The sequence below is a fragment of the Dioscorea cayenensis genome, chromosome 5, assembly GCF_009730915.1.
Source record: "Dioscorea cayenensis subsp. rotundata cultivar TDr96_F1 chromosome 5, TDr96_F1_v2_PseudoChromosome.rev07_lg8_w22 25.fasta, whole genome shotgun sequence".
Taxonomy (NCBI): domain Eukaryota; kingdom Viridiplantae; phylum Streptophyta; class Magnoliopsida; order Dioscoreales; family Dioscoreaceae; genus Dioscorea; species Dioscorea cayenensis.
In genome coordinates, this window is record NC_052475.1 from 20,209,048 (window position 1) to 20,233,475 (window position 24,428).

A 24,428-nucleotide genomic window follows, 5' to 3' on the forward strand; every position below is an offset into this window, starting at 1 on the left:
GTTCATTTGACTTCATTGGACAAATGCAGGTTGCTGCAAACTGTATAAAAGGGAAAGATTGTGACTGTCTTCGCCGGTGGTGGTAGGGAGGTCATAAACACACAACTATTTGACAATGTGAGGGAGGAATGCATGAACATGACTTTCTGAAGGATATTTTATTCTGATGTTGGCAGGAATTAAATATTGGCATTATGCAAAAGTTTTACTGAATAACCAGTTGAGGATGATGTATGACTTGATCCTTTCCAAACTATCCTTAAGTTTGGCCTTTATATGCCATTCCCGGAAAATCAATGTAAAGTAAAGAATAAAAAAAAATGATGTAAATGTTTGCCAATTTTAAGTATTTTTTAGTTGTAATTTGAGTTCCCAACTGCTTGTGTTTGTTTGTTTGTTTTGTATTTTTCCCTTGCTGACAGCACAACTCAAATGGCAAGATAAACTCAATCACTACTTTACATGTGTGATGTTTTTTTGTATGGACCGATACTCCAGCAGTTAAGTTTCTCTGAATCATTGATACACACAATAGTTATTGGAGAAAGTGAAGATGGAAGAGTTAAAAGGTCTTCCCACACTTTTCCTTCAGATGAAGGAGATGGAAGGAGAATATAACTTCAGATATCTTTCATATACTTGTCTTTGATTTATAGTTTTACTTTTGGTGCTTGCTTGTGTTGTTTCCATAACTGCCTCTACTTCTTTCCAGCACCCTGTATTGGTGAATCTGCAGATGTTTCAAAAGCCATTCAATCATTGTATGGTTCTTCTTTGTTTATGTTGTTCTCAGTGATTTTCAGAATGTTTAGAAAGTTCATATGATAAAGATAATTAACACTACTTCTTATTTATGCTTAGTGTGTGTTTTCTAGCTACCTCTGCTGATTCCTTTTCACTCTCTTCTTTGATTCTTCAGTTGCTTCTATTCCACTAGTTAATTGTTCATCATCTTGAGTTCTTTCTTAATATTGTTTCTTTACAGGAAGTTCAATTAGTGTTTTTATATTGGAATGTTTGGAAGGTTATATGATTAAAGAGATCTAAATGGTTGCAATACAAAGCATTGTTTCTGGTTTCTTTCATCTGGTGGATCTCATGGTAATGATGAATGATGATACTAATAAATAATATTTTTTAAATGATATTATTTTACTTGTTAGTATTGTAGTTAATCAAATAATGGATAGAAATTTCTATATGTTGTAATTTTTCTTCTTGCTTGTGGGCTGGACACCATGGTGAGCTGAAACATATTGTTCAAAATGAGAGGATTGGATATTAAATTTGTCGAGCTTTAGATCAGTACCTCTTTCTTCTATTATTAAGACCTTGAATTACTTCTGGGTATGTTGCCACTCAATTTTTGGTTGTTATATATATATGTAACATTTACAGCCGATATAATTTGGAGTGTGTACTCTTCTAATTTCAATTCTAATCTCGTGATTATTGGTTGTAGAGGCAGTAGAAGATGCAGAAAAGAAAGGTGTATCATAAAACCGGGGTGTTACTACACTTTGAAACCAACCAGTGGAAATCTTGGGATGGTTTGGCATATGTTACCTGCCAATCAGAAAGGTTACCGATTCGCCATGATTGTCACAAGCTCTGTTTTTAGAATTGATAAGCGGATGCTATGAAGAGCTGGGTGCTGAACTTTAATTACAGGTGAGAGTATTACTAAATATTGTTCCTTCATTTATATTTGCATTAGGAATCTACGAGGTACATTCTTGTGTTTATTAATGTATCAATATTTCAATAATAGTATCTTCGAGAATTTGTTGACGTTTGTGACCATTATCGAACATGATTAGTTCGAAACTTCATTACCAGAAACTACCATTTTCATAATTTTAATTAAAAGCAAGATGACTATATCATAACATCTTAAAGTTCTAACCAACTAAATATCATTAATTTAGCATTTTAGTTCTGACTAATAATCAGCATGCATTGAACAATAAACATTCAATGTAATATACGATCGTACTCTTACTTAGGTGTGCTCAATGACCAGATCGAAACTCGGCTCAAGAACAAATTGATTGAGCAACTGAAAGCGGTGATGTTCGTTCTTGATCAGTTTGCTAATCGCGCAGCAAATCAGAAGCACTTCACGGGGAACCGGTGTTCACCACTTTCATATTAATTAATTCTACATATACTTTCAGAACCGTAAAACATATGTTTAATTTAAATTTGTATTTCACTGTTTGGTTTGTGGTGGCCTGGTTGTCAATAATTCAACTTTCAGGACCGAAGTATAGAATACAGCGAGGCCGAGACTGCAGTGTGGTTCGGCTGGGGTGAGGCACTCTAACGTTTCGATCGATATCTCAAGATGAAAACCCGTCTGAAGATCATTTGTGTTGAACCTGCAGAAAGCCCTGTTATTTCAGGTTAAACTTTATCTTTATATTTTCAATTCAAATTGAACAAACCATGACGATGTTCAGCTAATCGTACCATATACGAAATCTATCAGCATATGTTCACCGTTGAAAATGGGATGCAACCTTGAGTCGGTCCAGGTTTTGTACCAGTGAACAGATGCTCTATCTTGACGAAATCATCACTGTGACGACAGAAGCATTGTATGAAGCCGAGAAGGATTACTCGGGAAGGCATTCTTGTGGTATATCTTCCTTCAGAACCCAGTGGCGGCTCTGCCTCAAGAATCGGTCATCTGTGTGCCTGCAAATACAATAAACATAAATGTAATATCTTTGGACTCGATGTTGATCAAACGCATTTACAGGTTGCATCAAGGAAACCCCACGGCTCGGGGAAATGGTGCTGTGACGTCTTTGCGGTGGCGGTGAAGCGACCGGCATCAGTACAAACTGTTTACGACTTCGGCGAGGAGGAATGTATTAACATGAAATTTGAAACATGCTGTGAATATTCAGTTAAGCGCCCTTGTCACAGAGTTTATTTGATGCTTATAACCGAAATACCGCCTTATTTGGTATCTGTCCTTGATTGCTGGACGAAATAACTAAAAATCTCAGAACCACAAAGAGAACAGGAAGGACAAACACATCTCAACTTACAATTTTGCCATCTCTTTACATCAAATTCAGTTTCAAGAGGAGATGATACAAAGAAGGAAGAAGAGAGAACATGGGAAGAAACATACCTTCAGAATCCATTACTTTCGACATCCATCGCACGCTTCACTCCCTCGCCTTATGGTTCGTGGCTGGAAATCAATCAGTATCTCACCTCACTATGTTTCCCTCTTCCGACGACAAAACAAGGTACCTTTCAAACCATCACCATCAATAACAATAGACAGATCAACAGAAAATGCCGGATGATATCGTGGCGGGAAATGCTAATGATACCATGTTGGAGCAGTGCCTCGATGATAACAACCATCACCGCCAGCACCATTGAAGCTATTGACATGGCGGAATGTCCAGAGAAACACCACCTCCACTGCCACCTCCGCTGGCGCGCCGATGTGCGCGGTAATGCCCACGAGTCTATTCCTCTGATCAAGAAAAGCCATTCGGGAAGCCATAACGAAATTCTGAAGGATTGAAACTACATGAAGGATTGTCAAAGATCAAAACATGTAGAGACAGGCGTAGAGAAGACAGTGATGGGGAGGATTCGCGCTTATGAAGAAGAACAATAATCCTTGGTGAGAAATGTGCGTTGAGCGACGATGATGAAAATAATACCTGTCTTGTTAAGAGGGAACCAACAAAGAACTACCATAAAAGGACAATAGGCTTTGTACCGCCATCCGATCAAGCTCATTGCAAATAATATTAGCCAACCTTCCTGGGGAGTATCGGATTTTCAGCATCCATTGCTATTGCTGCTGGAGATCAGGATATATCTATAGCACATAAAACACAACTTTGTAACTGTAATGTTTTGCTTCATGTAGGATTAAATGAAAATGAAAAGATTAGCCCATGCTGTCTTCACATTTTGAAGATAAAAAAGAACTTTTATTCTTGTTCCTTTTACTCTAATTTCCAAAAAGAAACATGCGACAACATCCACAATAACACAGATCCATTGATCAAGAACAAGTAATAAATTAACCAATTGGCAAGTACAATGTCTTTAAAGTTTCATGTGTCTGCAGTGTTGAATGTGTAATATGTGAAAACAGTATTCAGCCCTTGGCTGTCTCATAAGAAATAGAAGCATATAATACAAAAGTGGATTCTCACTCTTTTTGTATAAACATAGCCTCCAACATTGTTTACAGCTTTCAGCTCCCAAAATAAACCCCCTTATCACCGTTTCAATTGGCTTCTGCCTTGAGCTGAACAAATCTGGTCACGCCCCAACAGTCTTCTTACACTTAGAAGAGTCTGCTCCAGCCTACTAGCGTTCTAATAGTGATACTTTCTCATTGCCATCGAAATTTAGATCTCAGTGATACCTAAGCGTAGATTCACTAGGTGTTTTGCAGTGTTTGATGGATGCCTACTGCAGAAGTAGTGCGCCTGGGCTCAACAGATGCAACTGGTGAAGAACTTCTCTGAGGCCTGAGAATTTCTTGAGGAAGTTTCCTGGAGGCTTGCTTCGTAGCGCAGAGTGCGTGATTGTTCCACCCTCATTTGCCAGCCATTACGTCGCGGCTGCCTTTAGAAACAGCGGCTACAAAGCCTTGCGAGATCCGCCAGACGGCCAAGAAGGTTAAACTGGACAACTACGGCGCAAAATTTCATTTCAAGGTCAGGAGCATGAGAAACCAGCCAAGAAGTTCTGTCACGTCGAAAAGTAGACCTAAAAGGAATAATCAGATAGATTCCCGTTTCAAATTGGTCCCAGTGATATGTCACATCCTAGTTGATCTGAGAAGCCACACACCATGAAAGCAGCACTATTTTACAGAAACTATAAACAAAGAACCAGAGAAATAATGACATATACTGAGAACAAGCTTAGTTGATTACAGAATTTCATAACTTTCCAAAAGAAAGGTTGGTATAAAGGCGAAGAAAAATCTTGATAAAGAAGTGCTAATAAAAAAAGCTAGGTTGCGACAAAGGGAAGCTCAAGGAAATCAAAATCTCAATTGCTACATAATCATCAAGAACTTAATCAGTTATTCTTGAGATAGTCGGCATGTTGTCTTTAGCTTTAGGATTGTCGACATACCACTTTCAATCAAAACTTGAGCGACTTCTAGGCCAACCATCCATAAAATATATGTATACAAGTCGAAGCCACCGAGCAATTACTCACTGGATCCACACAATATATATGACAAAGTACAAACAATGAATGAGCAGGGACTGACCTAGCTTCTTTAAGAACAACTGATTCACCACCACTGGTTGCTTCTGCTTGGAAAGAGCTGCCATGTTCAGCCTGGCTAGACAAAAATCACTGACGGCCGAGGAAGGATCCTGGCCGAAGACAAAGTGTTCTTCTTCCTCCTGCCTAATCATCAAAGAAGAGTCAGCAGAAAGTATTACAAATTAACCCTGGCTAGAGATCTTGAAGAACATGCAAAGACTGTGGTCAGTCCTCACAACATCCACATACATGAATTTCACGTGAGCGAAAATGTGAAGTAGCAGAAAATAAAATGAAAACAGATAAATAATTAAAAACAAAAAGCAGATGAGGTGAGTGAGATTTCTATGGTTTTCCATTGATCAGACAAAAAGAAAGTAGAAGTGATGAAAGAAAACACATCCAATAGATATGCTAACACCATTCATCTCGACTGGAAACTACCTTGCTGCCTATCCATGTTGCGGGAGACAGCTGGCGAACCATTCCAGAGACGCCAGACAACAGAACCTAAAAGGAAGAACAATAGAAAATAAGATTAGCATATTATAGAGTAAAAATAGAAGCATTGAATTATCTCACAGAAACGCGAAGGCACCAGCCATTTGTGACTGCTGCTGCTACGCTGGTGGTCAGTCAAAAACATGAGTCAAATTGAAAATCCTGCACAGAGGCATACACGTCCACGAGTTACACTTCCCAGAGTAATTAACAGCTCAGTAATTAGACGCACACTCGGCAGCAAACTTTTCCTTCTCCCGTTTTCCAGCGGAAACCACAAATTCAAAGAAACAGACCTCACGAGATAAAAAGGTCACTGCGGAAAATTCTCTTAAGATATACATGATCCCGGTTTATCATCAAAGCGGAGAGATCGGCAGTAGTGGAAATATGATGCAAATTCAGAGAGGATGACACGACCTTAGCCTGAAAATATATCATTCCCTCATCAGCGACCTACTCAAAATGCTACGGCGTAATGTTCAGTTGTAAATAAGAACATTTACCTCTGCTCGAAGTTTGAGCGAACTTTCTTCTCACTGATTTTTCTCATACTTTTGTTTTCTTAGTTCCAGCTTTTTAGGCTGCCAAGGGAAGACTATAACAGCAGGAGAAATAAAAAGAAACTCAAAATAAGCATACAACATTAAAAAGCAAGTATGCTCGTCCGACAAGGAAGAAAGCACCTCCTTAAAAATACACTTAGAACAAATCCAAAGAGAGTTCCAAATCATCTCTCCACCCATGCTTTCGTTCACAGGCATAAAAATATAATAATAACAAAACATCAGAAACTCAAAGATAGTATGGCCAGGTAAATCCAACTGATAAATAGTGAACCTAGCAGAGTAGTACAGATGATAACTCAAAGCACTACCAATAAGCAAAAAGCATATCGATTCAGTACAAAGTAGCAAATTAATAAACCAATTTGCATGGATTCTACCACCAATGCCAAGATGAGTGTCACATGCTTGCATATCTGCAAGTGCCAGTCAAGTTCTTGTTTTCTCTGCAAAAAAGAAATAAACACTTGACAATGAAAAGAGAAATGTCTCAAGTCACTTGCAATCGCATCAAAAACAATGAGTACACACAGAAATCATAAGAGATGGAGCAATCTATAAGCTGCTAAGACAGCAAAAACCCCAAATTTATGTGGGAACATTGATGGAAAACATGAACACACAATATGAGTCCATAAAGATGCACATAATATATGGACGACACACAATTACAAACAACGACTTAATATAACTTTGGAAACAAGAAGAAAGTGATAGACAATGATGATATAGGAGTGATACTCAAACATATTTACACAGAAATCAGCACTAAAAGTGCGAGTGGAGATAAAAGAGAAATGTTAAAGGAGATCTTCATATATTAGCTGGCAAAATCCTGAGTGAGTATGGCAATACAGATTGCTCAGCAGAAATCACCACCAGTTTACCTATACTGGAATGATAGCTTGATGTAGTGGATGAATCTATATTTCTTGGCCAGCCACAAATCTGTTAATATGAGCCATGACAAAGTATCTAAGCGACCTTTCTTATCTGGCATCTAAAGATAGGACATTTAGGGACTGAAATCTCAGGCACTTTACTGATTTGCTCCTCCTCCCAAGCTCATCAGAAATTCCATCTAGTTTTAATATCACGGGGTGCAAGAAAAGATTTTCCATGAACAAGAGCTCTGAGTGGGTTGATCTACAAAAATTGATAAATGCTTGACGAAGAAACAAAGACAAATTTGTGAAAAAGGCAGCGCAGAATACCTACTAATTGTGCCATCTGGTCCCATAAGGAAGCATAAAGGACAGTTCTTCAAGGACAAATTTTCTGCTGCGAAAGTGGAAAGGAGATCGCTTCAAGACTTGGACCCAACTAAATCCATCAAGAAGAACATTATAATAGTCACTCTCAACACCAAACGCATCTCTCACATTAGGAATACCAGCTGCAGATGTTGGAGTTTAAGCATCAAGCGAAGACAGAGCTTCAAGGAGACATTTTGCACACAAAAAGGACAGAAAAAGATCCAATCTTCCTGACTTCCTCCCTTGTAAGAGTCTATAAAATCTTGATTCATACAGCAGCCTTCGATGGATGCTTAGTCTTCATTTTCCTGATGAAGAAGGAAAACAGACTTCATGCTACATAAATTTTAAAACCATAGCAGGCATCTGTGTTGACTGAATTTGAGGTACAGCCATCTCACGTAGAACACATAGCAGTGTTGCAGCCCACAGAACAAGTTCCAGTGTAAAATGAAAAGCACAGTGATAAGGTCTTTTGCAGAGGCTCTAACACTGTAAACTTGCAGAAGAATCAGAACCACAAATATGATGCAGACCAGAGACCACCAATGACAAAGCATCTGGGATTAAGGAAAGATAGAAACAGATACAAAAGCTGAGCTTCACAAAATATTGACCAGCAATATGGCTTTGCATTTATACAATCAAATAGCCATTTTCAGAGCTATCATGTGGGTGCTCTAGGTGATACATCTCCTAGCCAGAAAGTAAACCCAAACGTGCTGCGAGATCAGGGACCAAGTTCATCGCACTTGAAATCTAGATGGGAAAATATTAAAACAGGTAGTTTGGGCTGGGGTTCCACAACCAGAAAGCAATGTTGAGGACTGACATCTGTCTACTGAAAACAGTGCCAGCTAGCATCATGTAAAAACAACAAATTGGTGTAGCGAAAACCATAAGATTTTTCAGCTACCAACTTCCAAGCACTGGTAAACAAGCGATATTTTCACTTCTTAATTTACGTATAATTGGAAAGATTTTGTCAGAGCTTGGCAGGGCATTTCCACTAATTTGACTCAATGAAGAAAATCAAATGTTCACGTTCTTTTTCTTTACTGTAACACGAAAAATTCGCCATATTTAACAAGGGCAGGCGCGGTACAAGTTGATTTCCAGATATTAGGCAAGATATTTCTATCATATGTATGTGTGCCAATTTCACCTATATAGAAACTTTTAACACACGAGCCACCTGGAAATTTTCTCCACCAATAGCCAAAGTACTGTTCTACTAACAAATGACCAAAGATAAAATAGAGAAGCTTTAGGGTCCTAAAGTCTAAAAGAAACCATCTCATCACTTTTGCAAAGAACTCCTGAAGGAGTGCGACAGATGGAAATTTTATCACTGTGTATAGGTGTTAAGAGAGCATGTATTCTGACGATTCTAGTAATGCTGTCACTCACTTTTTGAGAGTCTCTCGTGAAGACCAATAAGGCATAAGCACTTTAACACATACTGAGAATTTCTCAAACACAAGCACAAGATAAATCTAAAGACGGCAGATTTGCCAGCTTAATCACCAACTTCCTCGTTCGTTTGAATATTAGCACCTAGCCAAACAAAAGTGAACCAGTTGAAAATTCCACAAATGAGCACACTCTCCACACACACTCTAGGAGCTCAAAATCCAGAGCACAGGAGAAAATACATATACCTAAATAGATCTCGAAGGAACCACTCCCGATCTTTGCGACCAAGCCCGGAACTTACTCCCAACGCGGTTCGTCCCACTTCACAATCCAAGATTCAAACTCCAAAACAAACAAATTAGAAAGAGCTCACCTTTTGGAGGGCCTTGTGTGTTTCGATCGAGCACGAATCCTTGCAGAACATCAAAAATCAAGGAAGAAAGAGAAGGATGTGTTCTCTCAGATTCTAGGGTTTGACGCACCTTCAGAAGAATTTGATCTCGGAGAAGAAAAGCAGCAAGGTCAGAGAGGACCACCAATCGAGGGTGATATAGCAAGGAGAGCCTGAGAGGAGAGAGGAGACAAGTGTACTAGTTTCTTATACTGATGTTTTTGTCCTGGATTGTTGCACATCTGCCTTGCAAAAGAGCATAGTATGTATATGATCCATGAAAAATCCTCATTTCACTTTTATATTGTGTATCTGAGACACAGAAAGTGAATATGAGAGAGAGATTAGAGTGGGATGCAGTAGTAACAGTTCGGTGAGATGCAAGTTCAATTTAAATGTGAGAGCAAATGATACTGCTTCAAAGCAGTCTGCACCCATTCGGTTGTAAATAGGGATGTTAAGCGGCGGTCGGGTGAGGCCGGATGTGGTACCACGTGCCGTCGCCGGATCTCTGCCATGCACGCAGGACCCAGACCAGGCCGGGTTTGAAAAATCGAGCCACACCAGCACCCTTGCCGAAGGTAATGGTCGGGCACCACAGCGCGGGTGCTGCTACTGATAATATATTAATAAAAATATATTATTTTTATATAACTTCAAAAGTAATTATAATATAAAATAAAATAAAATAAGGTAGTATATAATTACAAGACCAAACAAGAGAGAAAAATACACCCTAAATTGTGAAGTTGTAGAAGCATATTAGTATAGTATATATGTGTGTGTATATATATATATATATATTATAAATATTTTAGTGATTTACTAATTTTCGGTCGAATGCAGGTATCGGAGTACGGGTGGTGTGACCAGAATCTCGCCCACCACCCGTATCAGTACAAATCGGGGTTTACGGGCCGAACAGGCTCCGGGCAGTCAGAGCGGGTACCACGATCAAAACTTCAGGGTGGGAGTCGAGATTGCGGGTTGGGCCGGGTATAGGTGTGCCATCTCTGGTTGTAAAGCAAATGATCTGCATCACTGTGCTAGCACAATGAGCGTCGCTAGACATCTAAGCGGTAGAAATTAGTGTTTGAAAACTTTAAATTTCACGGATGCCGCGTGAAAGTCGTCCTTTCTATGTATGCACAATAATTTGGCCATGAAATTACCGATGTTTGAGTCTGACATTTTACCACTAAAGGAGGCTTTTCGTTTCAGGAAAAAGTGATCTGGTATGCAAATTATGTGGTGAGCAGGTGATATCATTTCTACCTACTTAAGTTGAAAATAGAGACACTCGTTTAGGTGTCATGAGGTGAGAGTTGTATGAGCTACTTTACGAAGAAATCGAAAAGAATGCGAGTTTTTATAAAATTGGCTCACTCACGCACCTGCTATAAAAGAATCACAGAAATGGATTTGGTTTGAAAATCACAGCTCAGTTCAATAAGAGAAAACCTCGGCACTTTCATGCAGAATGAGCATGTAGTAGGAAAGTGCGATACTTGCTTAAATAGTTTCATGTAGACAAAGAGCGATGGAAACAGCTAACTTATTTTGGGAAGAGGTGCACGATCGAGAATGGGTGGAAAGTACTAGAGATGTTCTATGAGCGATCCCAGGATAACTTGTATAAGTAAATATAGTCGATGGCCAACAATTTTATTCAAATGAAATTGTTTAAACACCTCACTCTGTTGCGTAACAGATCAATTCATGGCTATTTTCATATACTTGCTATTAAGTGTTTAATGACAAAACCTACCATCTCTATTATTATCCTAATATTTTTACCCTGCGTTTAAGTAAGACCACAGTCAGGTCCTTTTTAATTTAGGAGGAAGGCGGGGGTGGGCGCTGAGCCGGGGCGTGCACAAGCCTCAGGGTGGTCAGTGAGACCATATTTCATGAGCCACCGTGCACAATCACTCATCGCAGCTCCAGGAAATGTGCACCGACCAGGAGGCTGAGACTCTCATGGCTCGGTGAGGCTCCTATCGGCGACCGTGTGCCAATGAACCCCAGGGTGGGTTGGCGGTCACTTTAATTTGTCTTCCGGGCGAATGAATGTCTTCAGGCCGAGAAGAGAGAATAACATAGAAAATTGTTGAACCTACGTTGCATGTCGCAAATCTCTCTCTAATTATGAAGCTTTATGGGGGCATGTGCAAAGAGAAACCCTAATTATATCAGGTATAAAGGTCCGCCATCCGAACCATGACCATTAGACATGTCCATTTTCTGAAAGACCAGACTGGCATCGAGGATGACATTGTTTTCCTATTTATCTCAATAATTTTAATGACAGCAATAGGCCAGTTTGTTTGGACCGCATGAAAGATCGACATAAATCAATTTATTCCAAAATAGAGGGGATAAGCAGAATTTCTTGATTTTCCTGTGCTCCCTCTGCTATGTATCCAGCAAACATGTCTGCTCATATATATATATATATATATATATATCTAACTTTAATTTTTCCTGCATTTTGTCGATCAATTGAGTTTGGAACTTGAGCCTAGACATAACTCCTTGTAGCAGATGCTACCACCAGATCACAGTAATTTACAATGCAGGAGAAACATCAAAATCCATTGAAGCTGGCACGAGCAAACAAAGAATTCGCTTCGGGAAGTCAAAGTTACACGTTAATTTACTGCATATTCAAGCAACAACAGATACCAGAAGAGGCAACACTGTGTCTGAAACAACTTTGTCAGAAAATTTACGGTCTGAGAGCTACTTTCATTAGAAAATTTACAATAATTCGTCAAATCCTAATTCAGGAGGAGAACAGCACCTACTTCAATGTTTGGTATGAGCTTCCATGAGCCTATCTGCACAAGTGATCCTTAGAACACAAAGTGAGACATTACTACCATATTGAAGAACATACATACACGGACTGCAAGGAGTGCACCAAGCATACCAGCTTGACGATGATGTGTGGCACGGTATTGATGAATTATGGGTGTGCACCTCATTTTTATCTCTATTTGACCTTCCTTGAGAATGGATGGGCATGGGGAGCTGCATTGTTTCTTCTTGCTTTCCTGTTTCATCACATCATGGTAGTACAGTAGGATGCACATCATGAGGTTTGTCCGAGAATGCAGAAGAAGAGACCGAAGATCATATTTCCTACCTAGGTACACAGTACAATGCATCCGATGTATAGTAACACAAAGGGATTTTAACAATGCATGAATTATAGACTGAAAAGCACACACGAAGTTAAAAATTATTTGCAGTAGCAGCAATTAGCTTAGCAAACAATGGCATACCATGGAACTTTGAATTTACTTTGGAGGTATTTTCGAAATCGAGAGATAACAAGGGGAATCTGGACAGATGAGATAAATAAAATGTTATACAAGGAAAGAAATAAGGGATTCTCTATGCTCGGTAGAAAACAATAATAATTTCAAACTGACACAGGAGTTACATTCTGCGATTGTTTTCAATAATATTAAGGTGCATGCACAAGGATATAACATAAGGCAGTGCATGCTGCAAGTTGCATAACCTGAAATTTTCTACATATAAAAGAAACCTTTGCATTTACCTAACATAACCTCGTCATCATCGTATACGCTATGGTGTTCGATTAACTGCTACATAACAATACGCATAAATGAAATCAAAGAAATATTTGCAGATATTGTTAGAGATAAATGACTCTCCAGCGAAACACTTGTCTTTCTACACATGGTCCTATGACATTTTGGGAGGCAGGCCCCGATGCAAAATTCAGTGAGACTTGGCCATGCCTCACCACGCATGGAATTTGAGAGAGATCAAGTAAAGAAAGTAGCAATTTGTGACGTCATCTGCATGTGTATCGCAACAATGATTTCTATTGTGGCTGTTTGCCACTCCCAGCCATTCACTGAGATGTGTTAATAGTCGTCTACCAAAGCTTTGGGTGATGAGGTGGCACTAGCCAGCATAGCGCTTATGTGATGTCACCGCATAAGCGGCAGTGTTGGTGAACATCCAAATGATTGATTGTGTGACTGAATGGCCTGACTCCATGGACACTGCCCCTTATGAACTTCTGCGTGACACTATGCGGCATATGCGCGTCCTCGATAAATCCGCACATATCTGGTAACATTGTATGGCGCTGAATGAGCCCAACTACTGAGACCTGTGCACCAGGGTAGATGGGGATTACGTTATAAACTCTGAGATTTTATACACCATTACTGTGTCCAAAGTTGAAAACCTAAAAGAAATTGATGCATCTAAGAGACAATAAACATAAGTTTTGTCCATGGCAGGTGGGTCTTTTGCTCTGATGATACAGATCCCATAATAACTTGCACTTCTTATTCTAACTCAGAGAGCAGCCAATATTGCACTTTTATAATGGTTAAAAATTAATTTTGCGAAGAAGAAAATCTGCATACGAAATATGACCATGGTGAATTACCGCACTCCTTCAAACTTGTACCAAGAGGCTGAAAAGTAGCTTAAAAGGCTCGTTATCCTAGTTAAAAGTTTCAGGTGTCACTTGGTAGCTTTCATGTCTAGATTTAATGAGTAAGTCCACAACAGCATAAGCAAGAAGGAAGACATAAAACTACAAAAGGACTAGAACAATACCAGAATTTTAACAATATATGTCACACTGAGAGCTAAAGTTTCTTGTTTCGTTTTAGAGAGAGAGCAGGCTCAATGTGTGCCATGGTACAATCGCCTCATGCATAAAGAGTTTACCTGAAAACATCATCCTCTATAAATGCCCAGAACTTGAGATATGTGCTTGAACAGCACGACACTATCTGTCGTACTACGAGGAAGTGGTTTGTGATCGCAGGAGAGAGAGAGAAAGAAAAAGAACTCATGCCAAAACTCACCAAAGAACACTAGATTCACAGCTTATGTGAGACGGAGCACAAACTCATAAAAGCCAATACCTAATATCACAAAAAGAACCAGGTTTGATAATCGTGGTATCTTTTAGTTTCAACATATTCTGGTAAGCACTTGCTGACCCATATTAGACATAACAGAGGTGAGGCGACAAAGGAACAAATGCAGTCCATTGATTACAGTAATGAGTGCTTAAGTAATTACGGAAACATAGACAACAAACAAAACAGAAAAGAATTTGGTTTTGCAGGATAATGAAAAATCAAATTTGGCTCAAAAGAAAGAGGGATTAAATGGCTATGCAATCATCCAGAATGCTAAAATTGGAGAGATCTCGAAAGAGGTACAAAACAATTTAGAATCCCTTGTTTAACAATATTTTATGCTAATACAACCCTATTATCAGACTCAATATTGATCTATTTTAAAATAGTCCATCAATTTACCAATCAGATCATGAAAGCAATTATCCACAATTGGTTGGGTAAAACCTTGACAAAAAGCTGACAAAATACAGCACTTTGGAACATTTACTTACCCTGGTGCAATCTTCGCCCTCCCTGCCCCCGTAGAGTAGCTGAGATTTTAGTGCAATTCTGCAGGCGGAGTCTTAGTTTCCACTACATCTTTGATATCCTGGGATGGCGTGATACTGTTGCGCTATCTATATTGCTGCAAATAAAATCTTCCACCCAATACTGATAAACATGAATTTGAAACAGGAATAACATTCATAGTGTGACTAAACAAGATATCAAGATTCCCTCTCATCATAATTATTTGGCCTTTAATAGGATTCTATCATCTTTTCATTATCTCTTATAGACGCTTGGCTTCATCTAGAGCAAATCTAACTTCTATATACCGATTGAATAAGGTGTTTTATGAAATAGCTAAACAAGTAGAAACAATGTGATTTATCTGCAAAATCAGGATGGGGTTTACAGGCATAAGATCGAGGAGCTCAGAAAGCAGGCTTGATGCCGATAGCTGAGATGATGGCGGTTCAGGTTGGCGGAAATCAATTTGTTGGCCGAGGAATCCGCAGATGTTCCATCAGTGGGAGATTCAGGATGTTTGGGAAATTAAATATGAGTTAAAGTTGTTGGCCTGGGACCCAACTAATAAGTATTAAATTGGTTAACATGGTGGAAGCTTGCTCATCATTTATTTCTGCCAATTATTAATGAGTTTTCCATTGGAATGACCCCAATTGCATGTTTTCAACTTTATTGCTTTCTATAAAGGGACATTTTCTCCTATAATCTTTATTTACCTAAATAAAAAAGAGGAACACTTAATTGAATGGACAGTGCAGCTTAGCTGGGCGGCATCAGTTATTCTTATCACAAACCAGGACATAGTAAGATCTACATGGCGAATTCATGCAAGTCATGCAGAATGTAGCAGTATAGTTAGGATAAAGTCGTTTGTGCAAAATTCACAATTGCAAACCAAGACCGATTGTATAAATATACCTCATGTGAAATGACAGCAGAAATAGGGAATTAGGACCTTAGCAACTTCCACTGCGGTGGAGTCATATGTTAAGATTTTTATAATAACAGCTCCCACGAGCAAAAGCAGTTGATTGAAAAAGCATTCGAGTTTTCATCTGTTAACAAGTCCAAATTTGCTCTGTTAATGAGGCCAGGATTTACAAACTTTCAAGGTATCTGGATCAACATATACAATTGTTGCAATCATGGTGTTAGAAGAAAGGAATTTATTATGAATGAAATGCTAGCGCTTTTTAGGTTTATAATCACCAAAAATTTTAATATAGGATGCAATCTATCTGATTTATTACCTTAAATGTGTCGAAAAGAACAGTCTCCAACATTCAAAGTAAGCATCCATAAAATTTAAAAGTACCAAGCACACAAACAAGATAAGGTTTGGTTCACAGTCATGCAACTACTAATCAAAGCCTTATACTTATATGACTCTCCGCAATGTTTGATTGGCCTACTTTATTCCAAGTTATTCCCACCTCTCTAATCAAACGCCACCTATTGAATAGCTTGGAATTGGAATAACATTTTTTTAAAAAAATTTAATTAATTAAAAATATAATACTACTAATGTTAAAAATCATTAATAAATGCTAAAACATTAATTAAGAAAATATAATATTGGGCGAGATTATTTATTTTAATTAGAATTAATTAAGTCAAAATTAGGTCAAACTAAGGTAAAAAGCTCTCCTCCAAGCCAAATTCAAACTTCAAAACTTCTAACCAATCTTCTTCCACTTAGTCCTGCCCTTTGAATAAACACAAGATCTGTAAACACACTTTCGTAACACTTGAATATAGTATATATATATATATATATATATATATATATGAAATGACATGAAAGATGTATTCTCCTCCACAGAGAAAGGCATGGAGGCTCCATCTATATAGAGTATAAAAATAAAATGGATAATACTACCTATAATTTTACAAGTTAGAAAACATAAAACCAATACCTTTGATATACCATTTCCATAAGCCAAGGAAAAATAAATATGCCGAATCATCCATTTGTGAACAGGCTGTGATAAATTATTGTTTCATCAGTAATAGACAAAAACTAAATACATAAACAAAGGAATGCAGTTATAGTTACTAGATTTTCCAAGCTAATCATGCAAACATTACCGATACAGATTTTATGCCAGGAAAAGAAAAGAAAGAAAGATAAACAACTAAATTTGCCATGAGGTCACAATAAGTACCTATAACAAACTTTTATCATATATAAAATTATAGATCATATAAATATGGATGGGTAAGAAATAAGGATATAACTAGATGTAATCAAGTCAAACTCAAAATTCTCATTGGTGTCATTAAACTTTGGGCCTCCTGACTTTCCTAGTTGCATAGCAATTATTAGAAGGAGTTCCATGTGAAGATATGAAAATTCTAATCATAAACCACATTGAATGAAAAGAAATATAACGCCCTCAAGAATCGGGTGGCTGTACAAAGACATCATGAATGTATCCAAAATTATCACATCTTTAAAACAGAAAATGTTAGTTTTGAAAAGGAAAAAGAGCAAAAACAGATGGAGTCAAAATATTCTCATATTTTAATAATTCTTGAGAAAGCTACTATCATAAATTTGTAACAACAATTTTCTCAATAACAAAAAAAAATCAGATAAAGGAAGTGGTTATGGCTTTACAATTGAACATCTCTAATTTACATGTATGATTAAAAACAAAAACAATCAATATGATGATGGCAAGGTATGTTCTCAAACTGGTAGTTAACAAGATCAATGGAATCAGCACATCTTAATGGGGATGCACAACATTTTACTAAATTCCTTTGAGATATACTTAAATAGGAAAATAGAAATACACATGTTCCACATCCTCCAGTACTGACACCATCCCAAAGAAGGCATGCAAAAAGAAGGAAAGAAAGTTCAGAAAGGACAGTTTTACATGGTCATTATAAGGGAATAAAACAAATAAAAATACTTATATGACGAAAATATATTTCATTGAACCTCTTCAACTGTTTTTGCATTCCACCAATCTTTATAAAACTCACGATCACCAAAACAAAGAAGCTCACCAAGAATATTTAACCTGTGTTTAAAATGCTAAACTGAAATAAGCAATAGTAGTAACAAAAATAAGATATTAAGCTGCTGGGAAAAGAAAATCCACAATGCTAGTCCAATGAGGTGGAAAATTTCATGCATGATACAAAAGATTGAAATTTTCGAATTTTTATTTATAAAGGTTGCCCAACAGGGAATTGTCATTTGAAATGGACAACAATGAGCTATTTGTGTCAAGAAAGCAACTTAGGCACCTTGAAATGATAAAGCAAATATCATAATCATTCTTCATCTTGAATTGTCCAAATACCAATATTAAGCAATGCTTGATGGATTTTCCAATGCATAATCAGAGCACTACATTGATCTAGAGATGATATGATCTTAAGTTTGCAATAAATTCTTAAATATAGTATGTTTCACTTATCAGGCTTTTGCATCACTATTTACATGTATTCTGTAAAGTTTCAAGATAAATGATTTCTTTTAAGCAGCTACATATTCAATTGAAAACTCAATTTCCTCTTCTGCATTATCATTCAATTGAAATGGACAACAATGAGCTATTTGTGTCAAGAAAGCAACTTAGGCACCTTGAAATGATAAAGCAAATATCATAATCATTCTTCATCTTGAATTGTCCGAATACCAATATTAAGCAATGCTTGATGGATTTTCCAATGCATAATCAGAGCACTACATTGATCTAGAGATGATATGATCTTAAGTTTGCAATAAATTCTTAAATATAGTATGTTTCACTTATCAGGCTTTTGCATCACTATTTACATGTATTCTGTAAAGTTTCAAGATAAATGATTTCTTTTAAGCAGCTACATATTCAATTGAAAACTCAATTTCCTCTTCTGCATTATCATGCTATAGTACTAGTCACTCAAAACCCTGAATGGCAAAAATACAACAATGAATTCAGTAAAATAGAACTTTATTAAAAGAAGCAAAATATAAAAGGCTCCCAAATAAGTGCAAATGAATTCAGTAACCAAAGCATAAAATTCATCAATTACAAAGTTACAAACCACTTCGATATGACAGATGAAAGCCCCTACTTTTATGTTTTGACAAACAATAGACTTATGAAATGCAAAAACAAAACCAACAAATAAGGTTACACTGACTCACCAAAGATGGAAAAGGCAATAAAACATGCAAAGCCACAGATACAAAGTTGGAATTGATAGCTTCAGCACTCTCTCTATAGCATATAAAGAAGTCTCCTTTCAGTGGATGTTGAGAATTCTTGACAATAGGATTAATGTACTGCGAGAGCTCTTTCCACAAGTTTCGCTTAGAATCACACAAGATTAAGTTCCAAACAAAAGCAATAAGCACACTTCTTACTTGCTCGATAATGAAGCCCATCAGCTCCCATGAAATATCACTCAACTTGGCAGATTTGACGGGTCACTAACCCCTTCCTTATAGATGTTGTACGAGGATAGCTGGGCTACATTCATATTAATAAATAAGATCAACTGAAACAGAAAAGAATACATAGAAGGGCATAGATAGTGAAACATAGTACATAAATTCTAAGAAATGTCATATTGTGAAGTTTTGAAGATGATTGTGAGAAAAGGTAAAAATAATAGATGAGTAAAAAGCTACAGCAGAAAAGAATTAAATATTGTGCATTAGATTAAAATAACATAAAGCAAAACATATATCAACATGAATTCACAGTGACTAACATGAAAAACAAGTGAAGAATAGATATTGAGAGAAATATAAAGCTTCATTTTATAGTTTCACTATTTTGAGTAAATCGATGAAAGGTAAATACACTAGCCAAGTACAAATTGTGGTAACTTATAAAAATGACAGGTGCTAAGGCCAATTATTAAGCTATAATATGTAATTATCTTCACAATTGTTTGAACTTCAAATAAAACCTGAAAATATTATATAACCAAGAAAAACAAGTACCTGATAACAAAGTGTGGGGGCCACCATGAAATATGCCAAGCCTTGAAAGTCAACACCTTGAGTATAATAATTCTGTAGGTAATCAGGGGGATGCACTCCCCTAATATTATGAGAGAGACTTTTGCAATGAGAAGATTACAGGAATTGACTTGATATCTGATAATATAATATATAAAAATGGGGAAAAAATGCTTTGCCTAAATGTACATCAGACAGCAAATATTTTAGTCAAGCAAACATAACAAAAGGAGAAATGAAACAAAGTGCATGCTAGAACTCATTCATTTTGTCCCCTCAAATAACTCATACTATATCAATGTAAAATCTAATCATTTTACTAAATCAAGACAAATTTGAACCCTCCTCATGATCCCCTGACAAAGATTGCATGCTACAAATATTGAACAGACCCAGACGAAGAGCATGATGTCACTTTGATTTTCATCAAATAGCCAGGATGGGCTTCTTAACTTCTCATCTTATTTTATTTATTTGGAAAAATGATTCCAGCACCAGCTTAGCATATGTTGGTATATAATGAATACTAGAACTGAGACCTATAACTAAACGCCAGGAGTATATTACCTTATTATCAGAGTCCGGAAAATTGCGCAGATCATAATTTGTATGTGCATATGACACAAGCTTCAACCAAACAATGGTGGTAAAAAGCATTAGTACAAGACCAGACAAAACAGCAGAATCACTCCTGCAAAGCAATCAAATCATAAGTTATTCACATATCACATTGCATTATATAATTTTGCAAAGAAGATGCATAGAAGATGAGCAATCTCCACCTAAACTACATAAATTATTTAACTGACTTGCACTTAGCATCTTCTCCAAATTAGTTATAACTGACTACCACTGATGAATCCCTCTCAATTATGCTTGTACACAAAAACATATGTCAGAATAAAGAAAAAAGTGCAGATAAATAAGTTGATAAAAAATTCTAAACAAGATATCTGGATGCATAAACTAAATTTAAATATGGTTGCATTAAAGATATAAAATTACCCACTAAAATGTAAATTGATTCTCACAGTGCTCACACATACTTAGAGATGAGAAATATATCATTTAGCACTATCCTAAAAGACTGAGGAAACGTGGGTTATGCTGGCATGAGCTTACCTATACAAGGGTTCCATAAGGCAGCCAGGGTTTACTTATTGCGATTTTCTTTATGATTTGATAATGGAGAGGAGCATCTTGGTCATACTCCAAGGAGGAGGCACATTGCTGAACCTCGTAAACCTTAGTCTTCTCTTGTGCTAGCTTCGGTGTGTTAATTTTGTTTAGTTTTACTTTGATTGTCATGTCTCCATGCAACTGTTGTAAGAAAAGGTGTGTGCTTTTCTTGGACCAGAGAACATATGAGCCATTCGTCCTTCATGGCGATCTCGTGTCGAAAAAATTTTGTGCATTTTTCAAGAGTCCATAATTAGTTTAAAACTTTACCAATCGAGTGGGTGTTAGCAAAGGTTAAATCCCATTAACATAGGGTTATATTCTCAAGTTCATAGTAGAGGTAATATATTCATTAAACAATGTAATCTTCTTATTAAGAGTGGATATTAGTTCCACTGTGCCCATGGACATAGTCCAGAGTTAGGTGAACTGTGAGTTAATGAAAACCATTAGTTGGTATAATATAAGTTATATGCAACAAATCATACTATTATACAATTTAAGAAAAAGGGAACCCGGTTGCGAAAAAAAAAAAAAACAAAGCTCACAAAAGTAATTTTAGGAAAAAAAAAGAGACTCCATGATAGAAAAATTATAAGGACAACAACTACCTGGATATCATATAAACTGGATACACAAGTTCAGCTGTCGTCAGTAATATATGAATTGAAACAGCAACCTGCAACCAATGACATCAAACACTTCTGAGACATTCTGAGGAAAGATAAAATGGCTGAGCATTTAATTATATATATGCCGAACTAAAACTTCAATGGAAAGAAAATTTGGATAGAGAAAGATGTGGTTCAGCCATGCATAATCTAGAGAATGACAACATGATACTGAACACTACCACAATAGTTATTTCTTGAATAAAAGAAAGCTATAACTAATTCAGTTTACAATTTCAGCATTGGAAATCATAAACATTAGGTGCTCGTTTGACATAACCTTCGTGATTTTCTATGTATCAGGCTACAACATAACTTCAGATAGCGGCTCCCTTGTTATCAACTACAAAACATATCCTAGTACCAAGAGCTGCACCATTCCTCCTCTTATACAGAGATGATTCTAAGGAGCTGGCCAGCATAATTTGCTTATAAATATTTAATTTTTCTTATATCATAAGTTTATGAATTCTAAAGAAATTTTTTTTTTAACAGAATCCTTATGGAACTGAAGTCAAACATTTATCATGCGATTACCAAAGCACAAGTCTACTTAAATAAAGTTTGCCCTTGCTTGTTTTTTTTTTATGTTTACGATAAATGATGGAAATGATACACAAACAAAATTGAGAAACAAGCACCACATAATAAATTAGATAACATTCTTCACTCTTTGATGCTTGGCACGCAAATTCACTTAAGAAGATTGACGTCTGAGAAGTACTTACTGGTTCAGAAATTAACTTCTTCCACACCAACTTCTCCACTGCAAAGGCGGCAAGAGCGAAAGCGGGCAGAGAAAAACTGCAACATTAAAGAGCCCTCAAAACTACAGAAGTCAAGACAAATCCTTGATCAAGAAACATTACCAACACATCAGGAGCGGCCAATCTCTCACTGATCCTAAACTGAACCAAAACCCAGCTCTTATCAACAGCCCATACTGCAAATTGAGAACAAAACACATCAACCACTGAAAAACCATCTTTTTGAATGAAACCTATTCTACACAAACACAAACCTTCATCAAATTCTCAATTATCAGCCTACTGTTTACCGCCACAAGCACAACAATACAAAGATTGAACAGCCCTGCATGGCTCTGTCATTAACAAGTACAAATCACTCCACTATATTCAACAATAGCAAGAAACAAGCAAGAACACGGAATCCCACAAAAATCCAACCTGCTTGAAGATCGCATCGGAGCTGAGAGGGCTCTCCTTCATTCTCCGGTGAGCGGGAGCAGAAGCTCGGTACAAGAACATCGGCGGAACACCACCCTCGGCCCCCGAACGATCCTCCGCACCCTCCAAAACCGAGGCTAGATTCTTCTTCTCTTCGCCCTGATCTCCATTGACGACTCCATCTGTCAAATCCGGATCCGAGGTCGTATCCACAACGGAATCGTCACCGGAGTCGGTGGTGGAGTCAACAGACGCCGGGATAGTCCCCAATACGGGGTCCTCCGGCGACACCACGGTGATGCGGCGGCGTAGAGAGGGTTCTGGATCTCTGGAGCTCGCCATCGGTCTCACCACGGCGACCTCTTCGGCGGTGCTGGCGTGGCCACAGGCCCACAGCTTCAATTTATCGAATACTAAACGGGTCAGGTTTGGACAGGATCCGATAACAGTTAGCGGATTTTGTGAGATCCGAATTCAACGGTTCGATGACAATGACAGGACATCACCGTACATATATAACTATATATTAATCTTAACTAATAGTACTCTATAATCTCTTCAACTGACATTTGGCACCTGCTAATTGGTTATTTTTTATTTTTTATTTAGTTGAGTGGGTCCCACACCAACCCATAATCCCCCTCTCAATATATATATATATATATGATATTAATATTAATTATATAGATCTATATATCTAACACTATATTATATACTTATCTTATTATTTTTGAATTTTACTTAATTGTTTTTTATTATTTTTCATACATATATATATAAATATAGGCATGATTTTATCTATTTTAATTTTGTTTTCCTTTTGTCCCATTCTTTTTCATGCCTATATATATATATATATATATATATATATATACACGTGATTTTTTCTTATTTTTAATTGTAAAATACTAAAATAAATAAATAGATATATTGTGCTTTTTATTTTAATTTGTTATTGTTTTTCATATATCTATTATTTTTTGTTTTTATTATTTGTATATTATATTATTTGTTATTATTTGATTAAATTTATCTGATAACATTAGTGTTTTATTAAATTTTCATTTTTTAAGTCATTTATTTTTTATAATTTTATTTTTTATACTTTGCATCATTAGATGAGCTCATAAAGATAATGATCGATATCTATGGTAGTATACATAATATTAATTTTAATGATTTCATTTTTTAAAAATTTGTTTGGTAAAATTCATTGGAAAAATTAAAAAAAAAAAAACTTCCTTTCTTCAATTCCTGTCAATCTATAATTTGTCTCTAACAATTGTATATAAAATCTCATTATGACTATGCCACACTCTCTACCCTATGAGTGAAAAAAAAAAAACAAATTGGGTGTTTATGATAGGTGTTTGTTTTTAATAGGTTTTGAATGGATGACAATGTTGACTACACAACTGTGTTTGATACATATCCATAATGACAACTATGAATGATGTAGAGATATTTCATTTTGTACCCTTTTGTTTTTTATTTTGAGTGGACAATAAAAACTTGAATAACTTTTTCCTATGTTTAATGCATAAATAAATGCTTACAAAGTAGATTTTTTT

The 24,428-nt window shown here is 36.7% G+C and overlaps 1 protein-coding gene across 1 annotated transcript; it reads right to left on the minus strand.

The window, feature by feature from the left end:
* Window positions 1-2,618: 2,618 nt before the first annotated feature.
* LOC120260082 (diacylglycerol O-acyltransferase 1-2-like) lies at window positions 2,619-23,222 on the minus strand. Its single transcript, XM_039267526.1, is given in 18 exon segments — window positions 2,619-2,700; window positions 3,232-3,270; window positions 3,354-3,555; window positions 5,279-5,421; window positions 5,712-5,787; window positions 17,648-17,669; window positions 17,799-17,880; window positions 18,999-19,084; window positions 19,086-19,136; window positions 19,218-19,268; window positions 19,270-19,323; window positions 19,803-19,874; window positions 20,388-20,511; window positions 21,611-21,678; window positions 22,399-22,474; window positions 22,540-22,613; window positions 22,692-22,772; window positions 22,858-23,222. Coding segments are annotated over 18 exon segments (1,725 nt in total). The 5' UTR covers window positions 23,200-23,222.
* Between the last annotated feature and the right edge of the window lie 1,206 nt (window positions 23,223-24,428).